At 48.2% G+C, this 25,665-nt stretch overlaps 1 protein-coding gene across 1 annotated transcript in view; it reads right to left on the bottom strand.

The window, feature by feature from the left end:
• Positions 1-25,665, bottom strand: part of f2 (coagulation factor II (thrombin)) — a 101,809-nt gene that overhangs the window by 23,934 nt on the left and 52,210 nt on the right. Inside the window, exons 8-10 of the mRNA XM_070898732.1 lie at positions 13,657-13,780; positions 12,427-12,594; positions 10,330-10,503 (exon numbers count right to left, since the gene is read on the bottom strand). Coding sequence (XP_070754833.1) covers positions 10,330-10,503; positions 12,427-12,594; positions 13,657-13,780 — 466 coding nt within the window. The remainder of the gene's footprint in view (positions 1-10,329; positions 10,504-12,426; positions 12,595-13,656; positions 13,781-25,665) is intronic.

The raw sequence follows: 25,665 nt of genomic DNA, 5'->3' as shown, positions 1-25,665 counted from the left end.
TGCTGGGCAGGATGCATTTCTTGGGTGTGTAAAATGAAGAAGGCACAAGTGTGGAGTAGTGCTGACGGGAGGGCGGGAAGCCTAGAGGTGCATGCCAGAAGGAGGATAACATACGATAATACCCACATCTTGTATCCTTTCAGCCCCGCCGCTGGCCAAGGGCTCAGTCATTCCCCTGCCAAGAATGGCCTGCACCGTCACCTCCAAGGGGGTAAGTGTTATATATACAGCTTATAGATATACTCTCTGTGTAGTCACTGTATAGTTGCATAAGATGGAGACTTGTTTACCTGATGTACTATTAATAAGGTTTACACTCTGTAAATACTATGCTGGCACCACTAGAGGGTGCAACTGGTGGAGACCGGGGTTTCTTGCCCTGGTGGCAAGGGCTGTATAAAAGGATAGCCACCATGCGGATGCCTCACTCTGGAGTTACGAATAAAGGACCAAGGTCACTACAGTTTGAGTACAACACATTGCCTCATGGAGTCATTCATAAGTGCATTATAGACATAACAAATGGCGACGAGAATACGGACTTTCATGCGATTATGGCTACTTTTGGCACACTAAAAAACTTCGCAGAGGGTGATGATTGGGATGCCTTCACGGACAGGCTCAAGCTATATTTTGTGGAAAACGACCAAGCAGGGGAGACGGACGCATCGGCGGAGAAGTGCAAGGCTATACTGCTGACCAGTTGTGGGCCCAAGGTCTATCGCCTCGTCAGGGACTTGCTGGCACCCACGAAGGCCAAGGATAAGACATACGATGAACTGACTGAACTAATTTGCGAACAACTAAAACCAAAAGAGAGCATCCTCACGGCCAGGCACAGATTCTACATTCACCGCAGACCTGAGGGCCAGGAGATTGCAAAATATGTTGCCGACCTCAGGAGACTTATGGCACCATGTGATTTTGGCACGCACCTCAATGAAGCAATGCGAGACATCTTCATTATAGGAATTGGCCACGAGGGCCTCCTTCACAAGCTATTATCTGCCGATACCACAGTCAACCTGCAGAAGGCCATCAGCATCAGTCAGGCATTCATGACCTCGACATGCAGCACCAAGCAAATTATTCATCCTGTGGACTCAAACCCAGCAAGTACTGTACACAGAATGGTGCCTTTCACAGGCAAGACTGTAGAACGTGGCTCTGCCTAGGGCAGAGAGCACAGACCTCAGGGTTCCAGAACTCAGAGTCCACTGAGGGGTGCTAATCGAGTAGCACCATGCTGGCGTTGCGGAGGAAACCATAGGGCTCACCAGTGTCGGTTTCCTGAGTACGTATGCAAAGCCTGTAACTTGAAGGACCACCTCCAGCGTATGTGTAAAAGAAATACGACTCACCGTCTAGCAGAGGAGTTGGTAGATTACTTTGAATCCAATGATGGTTTGGCCAGAGAGGCAGCTCAGCCCCAAGAAGAAGTGTATGGAGTGTATACCTGCACCACCGATTGTCTTTCAGTGAAGATGGAAGTCGAGATCAACGGCGTTCAAGTCTTCATGGAAGTGGACATGGGAGCGAGCCAGTCAGTGATGAGCCAGGATGTCTTTGAGAGGCTATGGAACGAAAAACGACCCGAGCTGGTTCCAGTACAGGAAAAGTTGCGCACCTACACCAAGGAGCTGATCCCAGTCCTTGGTAGTGTGGATGTAAGTGTAATCCATAATGGCATTGTGCACAAGTTACCTCTGAGGCTTGTTGCAGGTGATCGTCCAACGCTACTCGGAAGAAGGTGGATGGGAAAGAGCCAGTGGAAATGGGAAGACCTCTTCATTCCAGCAATCGATGTCCCCCGTGCTCAGAGGCAGAGCAAAATCTCACCTTTGCTTAGGCCAGGCACCAGAGAACAGACCAGTGCAGCACTTGAGGCACAGATGTCTATCATGACTGCGTGACAATGATCCGACTGGAACGACCTAAAAGTACCTTCCCGGCTCCAGTGGCAGGACTCCTGGGGACGAAGATCGAATTCACAGGCACTCTTCCAGCTTTTGTGGCAGAATCGCGGGAGAGAAGGATCAAGGCAGTCGACCTCGAGGACAGAGGCAAGGTGGCGTCCCTGCTACAGCGAGGTGCAGCGTGGCTGAAAAAAAAGATGGCCGCGGCAATACACGCTGAGGGACCAACATGTGGTGTCTAACAAAGGATTTGATTGGGGTAAAGCCAGCATGGTTCTCTTAAAGGAGACCTGCAACCAACTGAACTTAAAGAGACATTGTATGCATGGCAATCAATGTAACGAACCGATTAAGATTGTGAACAAAATGTTATTGTGAGATGTCGATACTATTCCAAGTGTAAAGAACAAAATGTCAGGCATAGAGTGTCCCCAAAAGTAGCAAGCGAGCGAATTCAGGAGGGTAAAGGCACTGATCCTGATGCCCTGCCCCAGGTGTCCCCACAAGTTATAGGCCAGCGACTTCAGGAGGCTGAAGGCACTGATCCTGATACCTTGCCCCAGGCCTATCCCACGCTGCAGGCATCCGATTGCACTATTCGCCACGGACCTGGAAACGAAAACAGCGCAAATACGCACAGTCGGCCGCCATTGCTCACCACCCGGGTGAAGCCGGCGCAGCCCCCAGACCCAGTCGCTACCTCGGCCATGTCCGGGAGCGAAAGGTCAGAACCAACGAGTTCCCCAAACGGGACCTGGAACAGCCAGGTTCCCAACACCGTTAGAGAGCGGGCAGAAGATTCTGCAGCCTTCAAAGGAGGATAGGGAGGCCACACACATCTGTGGCTCTGTCCACCACTAGACAACAGCAAAAGCCCTGAATCCTGGCTAGGTGAGCGAACCAAACCCACCCCACTGGCAGGGAGCGCAGCGCCGCCATCAGACGACTAGGACCCCGTCCGGTTGCTCTGGAAACAGCATCCTTGTATACCTGTACTGTAACCTCAGTACTGACCATAACTGAACCATGAATGCAATCTACCAAATCCTGGCCCATGACCATAAAACATAATGAATGTAAGTCACTGAACCAAGGGTGTCACAATACAAACTGTTGTTTTTTCTTCCTTTCTTTGTGCTTGCACTGTGTCTGATCCTGTATGTTATTGTAACGGGCCAGCTGCATGATCTCGCTGTGAGGGGATGGGGGGGGGGGGGAATTGATGTATGTAACCATGGACACATACATGGATCACACCCAGAACCCACTGGAACCTCCACTGCATCATTGAACCATCCAAACTGATAACCACTACCCAACGTTGTGGCAAAAGGACTTGGGAGTTAACAGGGAGAGAGCCAAGACAAAGCACAGCCAAGGTGCAAGGGCTATTGGCACTAAGTCTGGGGAGAGCTAAGCCAGAGCACATAGTGCAAAGGTAATTGACACAAAGGACTTGGGCGAGAGTGATGTTATATATGCAGACTATAGATATACTCTCTGTGTAGTCCCTGTATAGTTGCATAAGATGAAGACTTGTTTATCTGATGTACTATCAATAAGGTTTACACTGTGTATATACTATGCTGGCTCCACTAGAGGGTGCATCTGATGGCGATCGGGGTTTCCTGCCCTGGTGGCAGGGTCTGTATAAAAGGGTAGCCACCATGCAACTGCCTCACTCTGGAGTTACGAATAAAGGACTAAGGTCACTCCAGTTTGAGTACAACACATTGCCTCGTGGAGTCATTCATAAGTGCATTACAGACATAACGGTGAGACGATGCTAGGAATTGGAGATGTGCCTCGTCATTGATGCAGGTTGTTGGTAGGTGAGTGATTTGGGGTCCTGCATTGAGCAGTGTGTGAGACGAGGTCCAGTTGTTAGGTGACATATTTTGAAGATGCAATCACTGACCTTGACAAGCGGTCTGAGGTCATGAAGCTTCTTTAGGCACTGGAGCCAGTTGGTGGGTGTGACACTGCTGGCAGTGACGGCCTTGGCAATGTACTCCCACATTGTTCTTTCTGGAGGGCCTCCTGGCTCCTGTGGGTCATCATCATAGGCAGTCCCTCGAAATCGAGGAAGACTTGCTTCCACTCTAAAAGTGAGTTCTCAGGTGACTGTAGTCCAATATGGGAATTACAATCTCTGTCACAGGTGGGACAGACAGAGGTTGAAGAAAAGGGTGGGTGGGGAGCCTGGTTAGCCGCACGCTCCTTCTGCTGCCTGCGCTTGTTTTCTTCATGCTCTTAGCGACGAGACTCGAGGTGCTCAGCGCCCTCCTGGATGCTTTTCCTCCACTTAGGGCGATCTTTGACCAGGGACTCCCAGGTGTCGGTGAGGATGTTGCATTTTATCAAGGAGGCTTTGGGATGTCCTTGAAATGTTTCCTCTGCCCACCTGGGGCTCGCTTGACGTGTAGGAGTTCCGAGTAGAGCGCTTGCTTTGGGAGTCTTGTGTCAGGCATGCAAACAATGTGGCCTGCCCAACGGAGCTGGTCGAGTGTGGTCAGTGCTTCGATGCTGGGGATGTTGACCTGATCGAGGACGCTAACATTGGTGCATCTGTCCTCCTAGGGGATTTGCAGGATCTTGCAGAGACAACACTGGTGGTATTTCTCCAGCGATTTGAGATGTCTACTGCATATGGTCCACGTCTCTGAACCATAAAGGAGGGCGGGTACCTCTACAGCCCTGTTGACCATAAGCTTGGTGCCAGATTTGAGGGCCAGATCTTCGAACACTCTCTTCCTCAGGCGGCCGAAGCTGCGCTAGTGCACTGGAGGCGGTGTTGAACCTCATCCTTGATGTCTGCCCTTGCTGATAATAGGCTCCCGAGATATGGAAAGTAGTCCACGTTGTCCAGAGCTGCGCCGTGGATCTTGATGGCTTGGGGGCAGTGTTGTGTGGCGGGGTCAGGTTGGTGGAGGACCTTTGTCTTATGGATCTTTAATGTAAGGCCCATGCTTTCATATGCCTCGGTGAAGATGTTGATGATGATTTGGAGTTTAGCCTCTGAATGTGCGCAGACACAAGTATTGTCCGCGTACTGTAGCTCAACCACAGAGGATGGGACAGTCTTGGATCTGGCCTGGAGGCGATGAAGGTTGAACAGTTTCCCACTGGTTCTATAGTTTAGTTCCACTCCAGCGGGGAGCTTGTTGAGTGTGAGGTGGAGCATTGCAGAGAGGAAGATCGAGAAGAGGGTTGGCGCGATGACGCAGCCCTGCTTGATTGGGTCTGTGGTGGATCCATTGATCAGAATCACGGCTTACATGTCGTCGTGGAGCAGGCGGAGGATGGCGACAAACTTTTGGAGCAGTCGAAATGGAGGAGGACGCTCCATAGTCCCCCGTGGGTAACAGTGTCAAAGGCCATGTATAAGGGCTGGTGCTGTTCCCTATATTATTCTTGCAGTTGTCGCACCATAAATATCATGTCCGTCGTACTCCATAGTGGACGGAATCCGCACTGTGACTCCGGGAGGAGTTCCTCAGCCACAGGGAGAATACAGTTGAGGAGGATTCTAGCGATGATCTTCCCAGTGTCTGGTAACAGGGAGATTCCTCTGTAGTTGCCGCAGTTGGACTTGTCCCCTTTTTAAAAAATGGTCACGATTACTGCATCCCTGCGATCTCCCAGCATGCTCTCCTCCTTCCAGATGAGAGAAATGAGGTCATGCATTCGTGCCAATAGTGCCTCTCCACCATACTTTAGTGCCTCAGCGGGGATTCCATCCCCTCCCTTTGCCTTGTTGTTTTTGAGCTGGTGGATGGCCTTTTCTACCTCATGCAGGGCTGGGGTTTTGCTGAGATGGCGGCGGGTAGCATGCTGCGGGATGGAGTCGAGGACACTCATGTCAAAAGCAGAGTCTCGATTAAAGAGATCTTTGAAGTGCTCCTTCCAGCGGGTCCTGACTGCCTCGGTGTCCTTGATGAGTGTCTCCCCATTCTTGGCCAGCGGTGGGGTGGGGCCTTGGGTGCATGGGCCGTAGGTGGCCTTGATTGCGGTGAAGAATCCTCGCACATCATGGCTGTCGGCCAGCTGCTGAATCTCCTGAGCTTTCTCCACCCACCATGTATTCTTTAGGTTGCGGAATTTTTGTTGGACTTTGGCCTTAAGCTGTCTGTAAAGCTGCTTTGCTGCTCCCGAGTTGGGTTGCTTTAGGTTCAGAAATGCCCTGCGCTTGCGATTTATTAGCTCTTGGATCTCCTGGTCATTCTCATCAAATCAGTCCTGGTGTTTCCTGGATGAGTGACCGAGCGTCTCTTCGCAGGCACTGGTTATGGTGGCCTGGAGGGCAGACAAAGTGCTGTCGGCACTCTGCGTCTTGGGGTCATCAAGGGTCACCAGGCTAGCAGTGAGACGCTGGCTGTATAGGGCTCTCTTAGCTGGGTCTTTGAGTGCCCCGGTGTTGATTTTTCTGCGGTACTGCTTCTGATGTCGTCGCCGCTTTAGGGCTATATTGATGTTGATGACAGAACAGATTAGGCGGTGGTCTGTCCAGCAGTCATCAGTTCCTGTCATGGTGCGGGTGATGCGCACATCCTTGCGATCCCTGGCTTGAATGATGACATAGTCGAGCAGGTGCCAGTGTTTGGAGCGAGGGTGTTGCCACGATGCCTTGTATTTCTCCCTCTGTGGAACAAGGTGTTAGTGATGACAAGATCGTGTTCTAGGCATTTTGTCAGGAGTAGGTTTTCCCTACCCCCTCTCTGCCGATCACGCCTCCCCAGAGGTCTGTGTCCTTACCGACCCTGGTGTTGAAGTCGCCGAGAAGGATCAGTTTGTCGTCCGTATGGACGCAGGGCAGGGATTTTTCGAGGTTGGAGTAAAATCCCTCTTTGGCCTCATCCGTTGCATCAAATGTTGGGGCTTACGCACTGATAACTGTGGCGCACTGGTTCCGGGATAGGGTGAGTCAGAGAGTCATGAGATGTTCGCTAATCCTGCAGGGGAAGTCTCTGAGGCGTTCGTAATGGTGAAACCGACTCTGTGGAGACGGCGTTCTTCCTCTGGTTTGCATTTCCAGAAGAAGATGTAACCTCCACCATGATCCTTGAGCTGACCTTCCCCTGCCCGCCAGGTCTCGCTTAGGACGGCTATTTCGACATCGATGCGTCGAAGTTCCCGGGCAACTATGGCAGTGCGGCGTTCTGGTCTGTTGCTGTTGGGGTTGTCCATGACGGTCCTGACGTTCCAGGTCCCGAACTTCATTTTGAGGGGTGGAAGATGCCTGTGCGTGAGTTCCTTTAACGTGGGGTGGCCGTTGCACACCAGCTACTACACGAGCTTAGCAGAGCGAGGTCTTGACCCGGTGGCCCAGTAGAGGACCAGTCTTGCAGTGTTAACCCCCTGCACAAAGCCGGACTGCTGCATGCGAGACCTTGGGTGGCCCTTTCCTGGCTTGCTGAGCCATTTCTGGTAGTGCTGAGGCAGTTTTCCCATTTGCGGAGTTTAGCAAGGTAATTCTGAATATTGACATTTGAAACTTCTTTAAAATATTGATTATTTGTTAAAAGACCGAAAGGACTGAGAAATGTATTGAATTAGTGCATTTTATTTTCCCTTGCTTCAATGTGCATGGCCCTTTAAATTTCAGAGCTCCTCACTGCCCACAAATCATTGCGAGCTTCAGAGCCTCGCACACAGCCGCTGGAGGAAGCAGCAACGCCTCACCAGCACAGCAAATTGGTCCTGGATCCCTCGTGCGATGCCACCAGGACGGCGTTGCTCCTAAAGTTAGTGCTGTGCCACCTACCACCATACTCCCCCCCCCCCACCCCCCGCCACCAATTTACCTCGTTTAACGCGGCGGCCAATTCAGGCGGCCGTTAACGGCAGCTGGCGAGGACACCGACTGCTTTCTGGGCGACAACAAATTTTTTCCCCCAGTGTCCTTTTTATACCAATAGATAACCTGAATTAAGCTACTTTGAATTATGAGGAGTAGATTGTTGGCCTTCCTTTGCTTCATGGAAGCGCGACAGATCCACTTGTCGAGTTACCTCTCAACGGTCTTTGATTTAGGGAGTTAACTTCATGCGGAATCATGGATGTGAGTCAGCGCACCTAGCGTGTTAGGGCACATCGCATTGTCGCATGATGCACTGCACTGCTGGCCTGCTCTGCCAGATAGACACTTCGTGGGTGAAATTCTGTGTGCCCCATTTGGGGGCAGTAACATACGGGAGGCGGGACATTCTGTGACAGGTGCAGAAGCCCCGCCCTGCTCCAAAAATTCAGGTCACCGAAATAACGCAGTCCACTTTCTTTCTGGCGTGGTAGTGCGGCGGACGGGTTGGGAACGGGATGCAGCGCCATGCACAGGGGCCGCGGAACGCTACCATATAGGAGGGGCTCTTACCTTCATTAAAGGGAAGGGCTCAAGCTGCAAACTCTGCAGGTTTTGAAAGGCGCCTCCATGGACCACCAGGGGACGGGAGTGCCATGCCAACAACCCCGCGATCGGGGTGCCAACGGGGCGCTGACAAAAAAAGCCACTTTTATTTTTTACATAGCCGCCACCTCCCCTTTAAGTAGCACCCCGCAAGTGGCCTGCAGCCCAGTTCACATACCCTGAAGCTGTTACTGGCATCGCCCAGCACAGCTTCAGGGGTCGCTCCCCAATATTTGTCCCAGGTCAAAAACGGGGGCGCTGCACTCGGTGATGTTGTCGTCATTGTCGGCGCAGCGGAGCGGGGTGCTACGGGTTACCGTCGCCTCTAAACTCCCACGGAATTTAGCGGGAGTCGTTGGCGGTGCCACGCCCAGACAAAAAGTTGTTTGCGCCCCATTAGCGCCCCCCCCCCCCCGAGGGCACTAACGACAGGTGCAAATGACTGAATTCCTAGGCTTTCATATAACAACTTGGATTGAAGAGCACTATAGGGATTGTGTCACAACACACGCTTCAAACTCCCCTACAACCTCAATTCTCTTGATCAGTCTCACCCGGGAACTGCTAAAATTCAGCGTAAATCTTTAATCCTGTATTTGTCGCAACTCATTTGCCACAAGCGGCACTCTCTCAACATTTGTCGGTTAAGCGCATACAGAATATTGGCACCAATAACTGAAATGGCCGACTCATACAAAACTGCTTTTATTGCTGTTTTTCCCTAGTGAATCTTTTGGCACTCATCAATCTGAGGGATACTGACGCTGGGAAATTAAATATCTTCCCATTTCAGGTACCCAGTATCAGTATCAAATGCTCCCAGGTCAGGTATAGCAGAGTAGAGCTCCCTCTGCTCAGCCCTAAAACCAGCAGAGCTCCCCCTTCTGCACCCATGTGAGATTTTCCATTGCGACACGTGGCTTCGCCGATTGAGATTGTCAGTTTACGGTAGTTTTGGGTTGTGGGCACATGCCCATTGGGAAATGAGTTGACACTGCCCAAGCTCACTCCACACAGAGCTGTTATAGCCTGTTAAAAGGAGAAGATGATTAACCAATCGCTCAGGGACAATGTCTTTGAGCAGTAGACATACAGAGAAGTAAGCTACAGTACCACGTTTCCCCGGGTGGACAGGTAACCTTTGTCGATCCTTTCGATCCTGACCCTCTCTACAAATTGTTAAGGAAAGCTTAAGATTATAAGTCGTCTCTCACACACACTGCCCTTGCTGATTCATTATGGCATGATGTGTTATTGTGAACAAGACCTCCAGAAATGAGATATTTTCTTCAAAAATACCAGATGCCAACTTTTTTGCCATTTCGGAAGTTACTCGTCATCCTGAATGCCATTGTCTCACTTCCTATCTCGATTGCCTTGGCAATCTCCTTTCACAATGTGGCCATAAAAATAAATCAACAGCATGAATCACACATCCTGCACTTTCAGCAAAAGCTAAACAGCTTCGTCAGCTATATTGTACCCTGATACAGTAAACCCTAAAGCATCCTGGAAACGCACAACTTTAACCATTTCACTATTTCCAGCTACAGTATAAATCCACAAGCTATCTATAAGTAAAAAGAAACCCAAAACTTTTATCATATGAAATTAAATTAAACCAAATCCTAACCCTGTTTATATATGTATACACAACTACAGTATCTGAGAAGTGCACTAACCCACTGCACCTTGCAATCCCTCACACAGATTTTTGACAGCACCAATATCTGGTCCGTCACCAGGTAAAGGCTCAGTTAGAAACCGTTCATGGTCAACCCTGCTACTGGATGTAGGCAGTCAAATCCCCGACTGTAAAATTCAATGCGTTCAAGTCCTGCTAGTTTTGCCTTTAGCAATTGTACATGCTCCCGACCATCACTTAAACCTTTGGTAATGTATCCCGGTATTTACGCCTCTCACGGCAAAGCCATGTTTAGATAATGAGAGCTCTTGTACCTATGTATGAACATAAAAAGATAATAAAACCAAGTAGCAGTGAATGCTAACCTCTGGGTGACATCCATGGTTGGTAGACAGATGGGTGATATATAGTCGGTGAAAGTAGTGGGTTTCTTCATATGCAACAAAGCGATGTCACGGTTAAGGTTTTCTTCCCAGTCATATTTGGGATGAACAATAATTCTATCGAGGGCAAAGATTTTTTCTGTTTCACTTTCGTACCTGATGGATAAAGGAACCAACAACAACAAACATTAATGGCACGGAGAGAAAGAAAGGGTGTAAAACGAGAAGGGAAAAGTGACAGGAAAGAGAAAATGGGCATGGCTTAAAGGAAACAACAAAAGAAATAAGGAAACATTGGCAGAAAGGAAACTAAGAAAGGAGATTGGGAAATAAGGAACAATAGAAAAGAAGTGATTCCCTTTATACTGAACATACATGGTTCACTTTTCCACACATTTCTATCTTTATGTTATGAACTCTGTGCTCCCAGTTTCAACCCAGAGACAGGACTGTGGGCTACTGTGTACAGGGCTGAGTCTGAGAGATAGCATTGTTTTTAATATCGTGCTGCCCAGGTCTCAGTAGAGTTACCCAAGCATGCAGCTCTCCCTGGGCTATGTCTGAATTGCGCGACTGGTCCCCATGTGAGCGGCTGCAAGGCAAGTCCCAGGCTATGGTGAATGCTCATACAGACCATGACTGTTTGGCCAGTGCGCCTGCATGAACTACTGGGGATAGAGATTGGTACGCGTTTATGCCCTTTTTCTGGTGTAAAACAGGCATAAAGCATATTACTTTATTGGTGAGATGGCCCACACTCAATCTGCACAGGAGTTGGTCCCACAGTTGAGTTCGTAGAATCCATTTTTTAGACGTATCGAGTAGATATCTAAAACAGCCGTTAGGCTTCTTGAATATGTTAATGAGATGCCGACGCCTGTTGAAGGACCCCCTCCTGAAATTGGGCTGTCCGGAACAAAGCCAGTGCCTGGCCTGCTACGTTTAGGATAACCAGGTCTACATATTCCCCAAACAGGAGTGCTTAAAGGGATTGCTGGAGACTAACACCAAAAAATTAAGCTTCTTACAAAATTCTTATTTGAATGCGGAGCCAAAAGGAGCAGGGATCCTCCTCTGGGCTCCACAGCAGTTCCAAAGGCCCTCGCCTTCTATTCACCTCCCTCCTCATGATTGCCTCCCAATTCCCTTTGACCTCCTCATTTCCATTCTCCTCCCACTTGCCTCCCCACTCCTGACTGACTCCCCCCTCCCCCTTGCAATTGTTCACCCACCCCGCACTCCTACAGCGATCGACTCCTTCTGCCAGGATGTCGCAGCAGCCTAAAATTGATGTCCACTTCACCGACGAGCTGCCCGTTTAAATTAAATGAGGCCCGAGGCCAAATTTCGATCAGGCTTTGGACCTACCTCATCCAGTGCAGGGATTGTTTCCTGCGCTCAGTTTGCAGGCTGACACCGTGCAATATCTACCCCCTGATTCTGTGACACCCTAACCGTCCAAAGCATTGATCACTACATCACTACTGGGAATGGACCAGTACATTTTCTGTGGCCGGATGAATTTGCGGAAGCAGAAAGGAACCAGTGGATGCTGGTTTGCACTAATCCAAAACTACACGCCAGGAGTAGGCCTCGAGATCTGAATCTGAATCCCAGTTCATTGATACATACTCTAGTTTCCAACAAGAGGTTATCTGCGGATTATGGAATGGAGTATTAAGAAATAGTTTTGATTCTTTTCACTTGGCCTCATCCATGTTACCTGATCGCCAAGGATCAGAGTAAGAAGACAGAAAGATTTGCATTTATATAGTGCCTTTCATGACCTCAGGACATCCCAAAGCTCTTTACAGCCAATGAAGTACTTTAGGAGTGTAGTCACTGTTGTAATGAAGGAAATGCGGCAGCTAATTTGCACACAGCAAACTCTCACAAAAAGCAATGTGATAATAACCAGATAACCTGTTTTTATGGTGTTGGTTGAGGGATAAATATTTACTAAGACACCGGGAAGAACTCCCCTGCTCTTCTTCGAAATAGTGCCATGGGATCGTTTACAAGCACAATACAGTACTAACTAAAAGAGAGTTTGACCTTTGCTGTATTTTTTTGGCCTACCCAGTTCGTTTATGCTTCCCAAGACGGATGATTATATCTTTGGCAGTGAAGTTCTTGTCCCACGGTGGGTATAAGATACAGTGAGCTGCAGTAATAACCCATTGGTCACTCAACAGGCTGCCGCCACAGAGCAGTTGCTGCGGGTTTTTGCGGAACAGCATCACTTGCCTGTGAAGGAAAAAAAGAGAACATTTAAAAAAGATTCAGGGCTGAAATACTACTGGGAGATTATTACCTCAAATTGTTTGGTCAGGAGCAAAGTCTTCTCTTTAATAGGAGAATCCAGGTCAAAGGAGCGGAGCACAGTCTTAAAATTCAGGCCAAGATGGTTATCAGCTGTGCATTTACTCACTGGGCCATTGTAAGATCAGATCTCACGAGTGATGAGAAGAGTTAGGAAGAAGAAAGAACTTGCATTTATATGGTACCTGTACTTTTCATGTTCTCAGGACGTCCCAAAGCGCTTCACAGTGCTGGTAGTGAGCCATACAGCAAGGTCCCAGGTTTGATTACTGGTCTGCACTGAGTTACCTGATCACTATATTTAGACCCAGCATCTTGAGGTAGCGAGGAGAAATATCAGTTCCCACAGTGGGAATATCCATTCCCACTTCTGTTTGCGATCCAGCGACCCCCTGCTAGAAGGTGCATACATGGGGACGTGAGGTGTGGACAGGAGTGGGCTTGGCTACCAGAACTCACTGTGGCTTACATGTGGAGAATGATCACTTGACAATATCCAGGAGGCCCACTGCCCCTTGCGGAGCAGTACACCAGGATAGTCGTTGCAATCGGGGGATAAAAATTGTTCAGCTGGTAGGTTTATTGAATCCCGTCTTTCATTAAACAGGAACACAGCCGTGAAATAACAGGGGAGGAAAACACAAGGTCACAAGGTCACAGCACTGACTGGGTTGCTCTCTACCCACCATGGTTAACACAGGAAGCCACAATGTTTTGGTACCTATTTATGTATAAATCTTTGTTACCAGAAGAAACAGACTTGACAAAGTGGCTGTCAACACTCACTGTCTGGGCTTGCACAGAAGGGTCACTGCCACTTGTGGATCTGTACTGCAGGGTAGTCAATGCATTCCAGAACCATCGACCCTGACAGGGAGGCTGGTTCACCGATGCCTTTTGCAAATTTTGCCACCTGTAAAAGATATTCTATAATCTGCCGCTTTTAAACAGTGTAAACACATTGACGGAAAAAGCTTTGCACATTACCATGGAGCACTTCCTTTATCAGCATCTTCGCCATTCACAATCCGGCCCTTTATGGAAGCCAGCATTGACTTTTCTCCTTTGTCTTGTATGTTTTTGAGCTCAAACAACGCTCTCCGGCCGCAGTCTAAAATTAATGAGAACAGCTGAGTTCATCTGCATTTAAAACCTCAATTTCCAACATTGGCCTTAAGTTATACTAAAACCATAATAATAAATGGTCAGAGCATCCTGGGAGCATGGAACCTTGCCCCGATCCAACACTGAGTTCTCCCGTGTGATTTTCTCCACATGGTTAGTCTGCCGTCTCAGTTCAAGCTGTCCTAGTTAGGGTGAGAAGTGGAGATACTTCTGTGGAAGGGAGGAAAAGTATAAGGTGGATGTTAACCCATTAGTCAAAGAATAAACTAAGTAAAGATTGGGAGTTAATCCACTAGTCTAAAAATCTGAATATACTAAGTATATTAAATATATTAAATATATTGGGCTAGATTTTCCACTTTTTTTGCATGCTTAACGTCCACTTAACGTCCATTTTACCGCTGAAATGACGTATAACGCACATATATCGCCCATTTAGCCACAAAATGGAAACTGACGCGCATTTTTCGGATACTTATCACCGAGCATTACTTTTCCCCATATGCGTAACGCCGGGAAAAAATAATACCGCCCGCCCACATTTTTTGGGCGGAATCATTAGAATGGGCGAAATTAACGCCCATATATCGGCCAGCATTAGTTTCCGCATGGAATTAACGCCGAGATTCAATAATACTGACCACCCACTTTTTTTTGTCGTAAAGATCACATTTGCCAAAACTAATACCCAGGAGATCTGCCAGCGTCACTTTCACCACCTCGCACACATATCGCCCACAATATCACTCGCCCAAAACACTGCTCAGAAAAAGTGGAACTGTTCTGAACGAATCACAGCGGTGTGGGCGCCATTTTTTAAATCGCAGGTCGCTTCATTCAAAAGGCTGCTTCAACTTCGGGAGAGTTTGGATTGACTCTGGAATTCTTCTCAGTTGAAGTGACCATCTCAACAGACATATTTTCAGACTCTGGACTCTTGGGGGTTTACTCTAGGTGTATTTTAGTGAGGAAATGATTGCTTCTGATCAATCGCTATTATACTTTCATTGCAATAGGGTCAGCCATTTCTCAGCCTGCATCAATTAATACGCAGATGCTGCAGAGTGCAAATGGCTCAATGTCTGATGCACATCATTATGTGCTCAATTTAAAATGTGCCAGAATGAGGAGGAGGTCAAGTTTACACATACCCCGCACTTACAGGGAAAAGAGGTCTTACCTCGACCTGTCCGAGCACACCTGCCTTCGGAGACTGCGCTTCCACAAGATGGTGAACAGTGAAATATGCGAGCTCATCAAACCACACATGCAGCCTACCATCAGGACATCAATGTCGGTCGAGGTCAAGGTCACTGCAGCACTGTCTTTCTACGCGTCCAGTTCCTTTCGGGCCGCCGCAGTCGAGGTTTCCCCTCTGTCTCACCATGCCACCCATTGCTGCATTAGATAGGTCACGGAGGCTGTACGCACTTTATCAGCTTCCCCATGACCACGGAGGCTCAGACTGACAGGGCTGGACCATTCTACTGCATTGCTAAGTTCCCCAGGGTGCAGGGAGCAATGCCGTGCACTTACATCGCCATGCGGGCACCTTCTCAGGACCCAGAGCTTTTTCGCAACAGAAAAGGATTTCAGTCCCTGAAGGTCCAACTAGTTGTCGACCACAACCAGATCATAATGGCAGTGACTGCCAAATGTCCGGGCAGCTTCGATGAGGCTCACATCCTGCGTAAGAGTGCTGTCTCTGACATGTTTAAGAGTCAGCCACAAGGACAATGCTGGGTGCTTGGTGACAACTGATATGGCCTAGCCACCTGGTTGATGACCCCACTGTGTGACACCCACACTGAGGCTGAGAAGTGATACAACCAGAGCCACAGAGACACACACAATGTGGTCCAGAAAACAATAACTGTGTTTAAGCAGCGCTTCAGATGTCTTGACCACTCAGGAGGGGAGCTACAATACAACCCTGAGCAAGTAACTAAATTCGTGGTCGTGTGCTCCATGCTGCATAACCTGGCTATCGGGCAGGGACAAGAATTGCCAGAAGGGACTGATGCTCCACCTCAGGAGAGAGAGGAAGAGAAGGACGAGGGGCTAGATGCTGACCTAGGGCCAGACAATCAGGCTGGCTATGCAACCATTCCCAAGACCCCCTCCAGACCGCAGGAAAGGGCCCGTGGTGACTACATAGCTGCAAGACTCTTACGTGAGGAGCTGATATCTGAACGATTTGCCTGAAAGAACGTTGCTGTGAGTGACAACGCTGATACACTGCTATGTGTGTGCAGCTCAGACATCAATGGTGCCCATCATCTTGGTGCCAGTTAAAGTTTACGTTGATTGAAATTGTTTTATTTAACCCTCTCATGTTAAGGAATCACCAGTGTGTAACGGTCCAGCTATCTGAGACAATGCGCAACAAGGTTATGTTCAATAAAAAAATTTTTATACCAACATTGGTCTGAAATCATAAGTATCATGGGCAAAAACACCCAACTCCCGCCCGCATCCCACTTTTTCGACTATTGACATCAATCAAATGGTCAACATGTCCAGCAACACAGAATACAAATACAAAGCAGGAGCGTGGTCCCAGCCCCCATACATTACAACAAATTGCATACACCCAGATGGAGATATAACACAGCCATCACCTGCGGACATGTACCTCACTTTCCCTCCCCCCTCCCCTTCTTCTCCCCACCTCTACCCCTTCCCTCCTCGCTCCATGGCACCTGGCCGAAGAGCTCCTCAGGCCATGCCTCATTGGGGGGAATGAAGGCAGAGGCAGTGGTTGCACGGGTACGGGAGTGGGGGGGTGCCGAGGGGGGAACATTCTCTGATCCAGAAGCAGGATCTTGGTCCTGCCTCTCATCTATCGTTCGCAGTGGTGGTGCGGTACCTAGGGGTGAAGTGCAGTGCTCAGGGACCACTGGGAGGTCTGTACCAGCAGTGTTCCTGGCTATCGCCTCCAGGGCCTCCGCCATCCACAGAACGTACTCAGTCATGGTGGCCAGCTGTCGGGAAATGCCCCCCAATGCTTCGATGAGCTGGTCACCGATGTCTACAGTTCTCCTGGACAACTGTACCATCTCTCCGCTCTCATGTGGTGCTCGTGGACCAGACCTGCCTTGTTCATGGAACCTCCATGGGGTCAGCGCTGTCCTGGGGACAAATGGGATGCCCTGTGGCGAGGTGCTTGGGGCCGGTACCTCCAGAATGGAGGCGGGAATGGCCGGAGTACCACTAGATGGTCTTGGGGTTGAATGGCTTCTGGAGCGTGGCGATGCAGGTTCCTGGAAGTCTGTGCTCTCATCCATGGAGAACAGACCCAGTGGATTGATGGGCGAGAATTGGAGTTCCTCAGCACCAGATGTAGGATTGTCCGGCGAGTCCGCGCCCCCACCTTCTGGCCTCTGTGGTCTTGCCTGGGGCCGCGCTGCTGGCTGAACTGCAAAACACAAATGAGGTTATTAGAGGAGAAGGGGGTGCTAGGGTCACAAGGTGATGCCACGCTACACACAACATATGCACGACAAAAGCACTAACGCTATCAAGATCATCACAAACATCACATTTCATGACCATCAACATATGGTGCATTGCAATGATTTTCATTAAGCCAGCATTATTTCTAGGCCAATTTTAGAAATCATCTATCATATATGATTGTTCGGATATGAGTGGGTGTGGCATCTATTGACTTTATATCACGCAATGGCGTAAACTCACATCAGGGTCTGCAGACGATTCCATGGCTGTCCGGGTTTGCTTCCCCACGAATGCGAGCACCTACTCCTCCATCTCAGTGATGTCGCTGGGAACTGGTGGCCCCCCACCCGTTCGCCTCTGCATGGACCTCATCGTCAATAGCTTCTTCTAAAAGGTGACAGGATGACATGGCATGAGATCATTGTGTAATATCATTGCTAGGTACTGTCACAGAGACTGATAACACATAACCAACAGAAGTAATCGTGATTATTATGATAATTATCATTCTTTCCCTAAAGACATGCACCGTGACCGCAGGCTTTGACTACAACATTCCCAGTAAAAGTGAAAAACCTGTTACAAATAAAATCATATAAATACATAAGTACATGTAAATAAATGTAATACTTACTCTTGTGGATCCCACAAGGTGGTTCCATCGTTTGCGGCATTGGTTGCCCTCACGCACCTCATTAGTCGCCGACGAGACCACCTCTGCTATCTCGGCCCATATCTTCTGGAAGGCCTTTGGGGTGGGCTTCCCATGCCTTCCCTGGGTCAAATCACCCCAGCATAACTCGATCTCCTGCAGGAGAAAGGCATTTGTCTTGTCCGAGAACCTCCTTGTTCTTTTGCGCCCTCCAATGTGCTCCTCTCCCAGCTCACTGCTCTCGCCAGCATCAGTCTCCACACCATGCTATGACGCCTCCTCCTCTCCCTTCATTATAAGCCAAATTCGGGCAAATATGTGGCTAGTTTACAGCTAATTTTTGTTTCCCTATTTGCTCTAAAGCTCTAAATTCTTCCTTCCTCCTCCCAAAGCAGCCACACCACACCCACACACGCCTTCAGACACTCTCAGCTCCCTCTCTCTCTATTTCCTCTTCTGTGCATGTCATGATGACCCTTGACCTCCTGAATCGCGGGAATCGAGCGTTGCCATGCTGTTGCTAAGGATGGTGACACTTTACGGCAGAAGGTCAGAGAGATTTAACGCTACCGCCCATTTCATATCGCTTGCGGTAATGCCCAATTTCAAAAATGGAGACTAGGGGCTTTGAGAATGGATGACAAGCCGGAGAGCTGAAAACCCATTTTTACCACCCACGCCAGAAATAATGCCCATTTTTGGGCGATCTGCACAAAAGTGTAAAATCTAGCCCATTAAGTATATACTAAGTAGAGGGTGGGAGTTAATCCAAAAGCAAAATACTGCGGATGCTCGAATCTGAAATAAAAATAGAGAATGCTGGAAATCTCAGCGGGTCAGGCAGCATCTGTAGAGAGAAAAACAGAGTTAATGTTTTGGGGCGACGGCCTTTCGTCATCGACCTGAAACCTTAGCTCTGTTTTTCTCTCCACAGATGCTGTCTGACCCGCTGAAATTTCCAGCATTCCCTGTTTTTATATGGGAGTTAATCCACCAGTCAAGGAATATACTAAATACAAGGTGGGTATTAATCCAAGAATTGACCTGGGTCCACCATACTCTTTCAGACAGGAAGAGCCTCATCACAGACTAGCATTTTTAATCCTGTTGGATGATCTACTATTCCTCTGCGTGTAAACGGCCTGGAGTCAACAGATGTGATGGTTAGTGTGGTTCCATTCCGATCTGAGGAGTACAGTATAATGGGGCAGGATGGTGCGGGGGGTGGGGGAAGCAGCATAGTCAGCAGCTGGAAATGGAGCACAGTGATTGGTGATAGCTGGGGAGTGGAGCATATTGGGAAAAGTGCAGAGTAGTATAGTGGGGTAGGAAGATCTGGGAGTGAGGCACAGAATTTTAATATTAAAATCACTGGCCCTCAAGCGAATTACTGGCTTATCCTAATTATGCCAAAGTTATAATGAACTCTGATGGCTGCTCTGAGAGAAAATTTATTTTTCGAGAATCTGTTTCCCAGAAAGCTGCCTCTGGGAGATTTATTTTTGTTAGTCAGTAAATCGTGGTGTCTTTAAAGCATCAGAAATGCGTAATGATTGACAGCATGACTGGCCATTCACAGAACATGCCACAGTTTTCTGCTTGAAGGTCCTACCCTCCTGATCCAATACTGCTTAAGACTCAGTGACAGGCTTAAGCTACACTGTGGGAGCTGAAGTCCATCAGTGTGACACCCACATAGTGACACTGCAGTGCTCAGAGACATCAGTACTTGGTTCAACTCACATAGGATTACATAGGATATACGGCATAGAAACATGCCATTCGGCCCAACCAGTCCATGCCGGCATTTATGCTCCACTCGAGCCTCCTCCCGTCTTTCCTCATCTAAATCTATCAGCATAACCCTCTATTCCCTTCTGTCTCATTTGCTGGTCCAGCCTCCCCTTAAATGCATCTATACTATTCGCTTCAACCACTCCCTGTGGTAGTGAGTTCCACATTCTCACCATTCTTTGGGTAAAGAAGTTTCTTCTGAATTCCCTATTGGATTTCTTGGTGATTATCTTATATTGATGATCTCTAGTTATGCTTTTCTCCATAAGTGGAAACATTCTTTCTGTATCCACTCTATCAAAACCTTTCATAATTTTAAAGACCTCTATTAGGTCACCCCTCAGCCTTCTTTTTTCAAGAGAAAAGAGACCCAGTCTGTTCATCCTTTCCTTATAAGTATACCCTCGCATTTCTGGTATCATCGTAAATCTTCTCTGCAACCTCTCCAGTGCCTCTATATCCTTTTTATAGTATGGCGACGAGAATTGTACGCAATACTCTAAGTGTGGTCTAACCAAGGTTCGATACAGGTTTTGCACGATCTTGCGGAGACAGTGTTGGTGGTATTTCTCCAGTGATTTGAGGTGTCTACTGTATACGGTCCACGTCTCTGAGCCATATAGGAGGGCGGGTATCACTCCAGCCCTGTAGAACATATTTGAAGTCCTGGTCTTCGAACACTCTCTTCCTCAGGCGACCGAAGACTGTGCTGGTGCACTGGAGGCGGTGTTGGACCTCGTCGTCGATGTCTGCCCTTGCTGATAGTAGACACCCGAGGTCTGGAAAGTGGTCCACTTCCTTGCAAGATCCTGAAAATCCCCTCGGGGGGATAGATGCACCAATGTCAGTGTCCTCGATCAGGCCAACATTCCCAGCATCGAAGCACTGACCACATTCGACCAGCTCTGTTGGGCAGGCCACGTTGTCCACGTGCCTAACATAAGACTCCCAAAGCAAGCGCTCTACTCGGAACTCTTACGCGGCGAGCGATCCCCAGTGGGCAGAGGAAACGTTTCAAGGGCACCCTCAAAGCCTCCTTGATAAAATGCAACTCCCCACCGATACACCTGGGAATCCCTGGCCAAAGACCACCCTACTTGGAGGAAGGGCATCCGGGGAGGTGTTGAGCACCTTGAGTCTCGTCGCCGAGGGCATGCAGAAAACAAGCGCAGGCAGCGGAAGGCGCGTACGGCAAACCAAACTCCCCACACACCCTTTCTTTCAACGACTGTCTGTCCCATCTGTGACAGAGACTGTCATTCCTGTATTGGACTGTACAGCCACCTGAGAACTCACTTTTAGAGTAGAAGCAAGTCTTCCTTGATTTCAAGGGACTGCCTATGATGATGATGATGATGCAGGTTTAGCATAACTCCCCTACTTTTCAATTCTATCCCACTAGAAATAAACCCTAGTGCTTGGTTTGCATTTTTTATGGCCTTGCTAACCTGTGTCGTAACTTTTAGTGATTGGTGTATTTGTTCTCCGAGATCCCTTTGTTCCTCTACCCCACCTAGACTCGCATCTTCCAAGTAATAAATGACCTCCCTATTCTTCCTACCAAAATGTACTACCTTGCATTTATCTGTGTTGAACTTCATTTGCCAATTATTTTCCCATTCTACAAGTTTATTAATATCCTCCTGTAATTTGTTACAGTCCTCCTCAGTATTGACTATCCCCTCCAATTTGGTATCATCTGCAAATTTAGAAGTTATGTTTTTGATTCCAAAGTCTAAACCGTTAGTGTAAATAGTAAACAGCGGTGGTCCCAGCACTGATCCTTGTGGAACACCACTACCCATCTCTGCCACTGTGAATAGCTACCCTTTACTCCCACTCTGCTTTCTGTCTTGAAGCCAGCTAACTATCCATTCTGCTGCTTGTCCCCTGACTCCACATTCTCTGACCTTATTCATTAGTCTATTATGGGGCATCTTATTAACTTTATTCAGAAAGGCTGGGAAATGCAGCAAGGCACGGGACTCAGCTTCAGAGAGATGACATGGATGTGTGGTACACGCTTCTCAGAGGTATTGCTAACATACAATCACTGACTTTATGAATAAATGTAATTACGCAAACCAGTGCGATAAAACTATTCAGGGTATATTATTGAGCCGTACTCCTTTCGAACATTTCCCTTACGAATCAGAAGCTCCAGCACCTTGAATCTTTGCACTTGCAAAGGTCTCTTTCCCTTAAAAACTGATGCAATCCTGGTTGACCAGTATTATTTGCAAGGTAGCCTCTCCCTTGGATGGAATTGGAGGACATTATGAGTTGGTGCCTGGAACATTAGTATATCTTACTACATTGGTGGTTTGACAGTTAATTTTTCATTGTGAACCTCTGAATCTGCCATGGCTCCACTAACTTGTTTTTGTTTTACCTCCAAGTAAGATATTGCTGCAGGACAAAGTAATGAAATATGTATCAGATGAAAATAATTTGTGAGACCCTAGGGGCGGGGGAGGGGCGGTACAGTGGGGAGTTTGGACTGTAAAGCTCCTGAAGCACTGCTTTAAGATTCCAGCAATAAGTTTGATAATCAAAGCATTATTATAGGATGAGGTTTATTGTACTGGGCTCTGCATCTGTCTGTGGTCCGTGTAAGGGTCACAAACCATGACTGTAAGGGTCACCTCGGTCCCCCGAACTATCCTTTTATCTTTGTTGCTCCTTCAAAGTAAGGATGGCACAGATGATTGCCATAAAACAAAGAGAGCTAGGGGTGAGCTGACATTCACATCCATTACTCTGTACTGGTGGTCACATACCACTGGACATTAAGAGAATAAAAACCCTTACAATTGATACAGGGTACAACATTATGCACAGGAGGCCCAAAATGGCAAAGGGGCCAACGACTGACCTCCTGGACAACAAGCCGCCCTGTAGAACTGATGTTACAGCTGATCAGTTAGCGATAGATCTGTGGGCAGCGAACTGGCTGACACTCTATAGGTAGCTTAGGAGGAGCCCAGTGCATAAAAACTGAGGGCCAAGGTGACTTTGAGGGCCAAGGACAGTGCCGCACGATCGCTGATTGTGTTTGAAGCTCTTCGCCAACGACAAAGTGCAGTTCCTGCTTAACCGGCACCTCCTGTGTCACAGCTCTGCTGCCATCCACCAGACAGCTGTTGCTGTGCTCATGTGACCTGATGGTACGCCTTGCATGGCTACTTGGCATCGTTCCTGTTCTTGTTGGTCCTTCCCTGCTAACTGAATGCAGTGCAGGTTTCAACTGTCAGAACAAGTAGACTGCAACAACAGTGGTTCCATGTAAAGGCTGAGACTATCCTGCACATGAGATGCCCAAGGCTTGGAATATGGTGGGCTTTCCATTTAGTTACGCAATATGCTGGCAATCAAAAATCAATTTTTTCTTGCATCACTCCACATCTTATGAAAAAGTCTTTTGCATATCTGTTGCGTATGCAATAACTAAAAAGGCTTAGTATCATGAACTCAATCAGGTGCGACATGATTTTACTTTATGAGCTCTCAAAGTGAGGATTAAACATGGAGGCTTTCTTTATATACAAGGGCTGCACGTGTGTGACCTCCGACGATCGCTCCCCCTGGTGGCAGGTAAACCCAGGCATACATACATTACATCATTTTCCCCCCAAGATCTTGGTATCAGTCCTATTTACAAATTGAGATGGTCCGGATCTTTCCGCTCCCTAGTTGATCGTCTCAGTTCAATTCCAGATCTGGGTGAGCTCTCCGAGTCATTCATGACTTGAGGCTGGGTAGCCAATCTAATGGGAGTGGCAGTGTCCATGTCGGAGATTCAAGATCCAGATTCATTGACAACAGCAGGGTTTTCTGATGGCTGAATATGAATCAGTTGGTCATTGATGGTGTCTTCTTCAAGCTGTTCCAGTTCGTCTGTGTGCTGCAATTTCATCTGATCAATGTGCCTCCTGCATGTTTGCCCATTAGTGAGCCTGACAATAAGCACACTGTTACCCTCCTTGCCATAACAGTGCCAGTGACCCACTTGGGGCTTTGACCATAATTTAGCACATACACAGGATCATTAATAGAGATGTCGCGTGACACGGTAGTGCGATCATGATACCACTGCTGATGTTGACGTCTGTTTTCGACGTGATTGTTAAGATCAGGGTGGACAAGTGAGAGCCTGGTCTTGAGACCTCTCTTCATCAACAGTTCAGCAGGGGGGACCCCGGTAAGCATGTGGGGTCTCGTCATGTAACTAAGCAATATGCGTTACAAGCAAGTCTGCAAAGAACCACGAGTTACACGTTTCAGGCTCTGATTGATGGTTTGAACGGCCCGCTCCGCCTGACCATTGGACGTGGGTTTGAATGGTGCTGACCTTATGTGCTTGATACCATTGAGTCTCATAAACTCTTGAAACCCCAAACTCGTGAAGCACGATCCGTTATCGCTTACAATGATGTCGGGCAGGCCATGAGTGGCGAACATGGCACGAAGGCTCTCAATGGTGGCTGTGGATGTGCTGGATGACATGATTACACATTCTATCCATTTGGAATACGCATCCACCACCACCAAAAACATTTCGCCCAAGAAAGGACCCGCATAGTCGATGTGGATCCTTGACCATGGTTTGGATGGCCACAACCACAAACTTAGCGGAGATTCCATTGGTGCATTGCTTAACTGCATGCAAGAGTTGCACTGATGCACACATGACTCCAAATCAGAGTCAATGCCAGGCCACCAAATGTGAGACCTGGCAATGGTCTTCATCATCACAATACCGGGATGGGTACTGTATAAATCCCGTACAAATCTCTCCCTGCCTTTCTTGGGCATAATAACATGATTACCCCATAGCAAACATTCAGATTGAATGGATAGTTCGTCTTTGCGACGGTTGTAAGGTTTGATCTCATCACACACTTCCCTGGGAATAGCCGACCAATCACCACTAAGGACACAACGTTTTACAACCGCTAAGATTGGATCCTGGCTGGTCCAGGTCCTAATTTGTTGAGCAGTGACAGGCGACTCTTCACTCTCAAAGGCATCCATGACCAACAGTACGTCTGTGGGCTTTGGTGTTTCCACCTCCGACGTGGGCAACGGCAAACGGCTCAATGCATCGGCACAATTCTCGGTGCCAGGTCTATGGTGAATGACATAATCATTGGCAGATAATGTCAGTGCCCACCTCTGGATGCGGGACGACGCGTTGGTATTGATACTTCTATGGTCTGAAAACAAAGATATGAGCGGCTTGTGATCGGTTTCAAGTTCGAAACGAAGCCCAAACAGATACTGGTGCATCTTTTTAACCCCATATACGCAGGCTAAAGCTTCTTTCTCTACCATGCCATATGCTCTTTCTGCTTTAGACATGCTTCTCGACACGTATGCAATGGGTTGTAATTTGCCCGACTCATTGGATTGTTGGAGCACACAACCAACCCCATGTGATGAAGCGTCACAGATCAATTCTAAACGCTTGCACGGGTCATAATGTACCAGCAATTTGTTGGAACAAAGCAGATTTCTAGCCTTCTCGATGGCCCTGTCTTTTACAAGCATGTTCGCTCTGAGGGCCAGGACGTGGCTGAATTTGTTGCCGAACTGAGATGTCTCGCTGAGCCATGTAAGTTTGGAACCGTGTTGGAAGGCATGCTGTGCGACGCCTTTGTAATAGGCATAAACCACGAGGTGATCATGTGGAAGCTGCTGGCTGCTGAGACGCTGGATCTGAGGCAGGCCATCACAATCACCTAGGCTTGCCTGACCATGGTCGATGGTCAAAACAGATATCCTCGCAGAGTCTGAGCTCCACGGCAAGTACTGTGCACCAGATTGTGTCGTCGGTTGGCAGAACTGCACCTGGCAGGGCTGACCATCCATCTTGTTGGCCACGAAATACTGGTCGAGACGATTTGTAAAATCCTCCCAGTCTTCTCCCTCCATGAATCGATCCAGGATTCCAATGGTGCCCTTTT

This window comes from Pristiophorus japonicus, chromosome 14 (assembly GCF_044704955.1).
Source record: "Pristiophorus japonicus isolate sPriJap1 chromosome 14, sPriJap1.hap1, whole genome shotgun sequence".
NCBI lineage: Eukaryota > Metazoa > Chordata > Chondrichthyes > Pristiophoridae > Pristiophorus > Pristiophorus japonicus.
The sequence above is the reverse complement of the archived record's forward strand: the minus strand, read 5'-3'. Positions and strand labels throughout refer to the sequence as shown.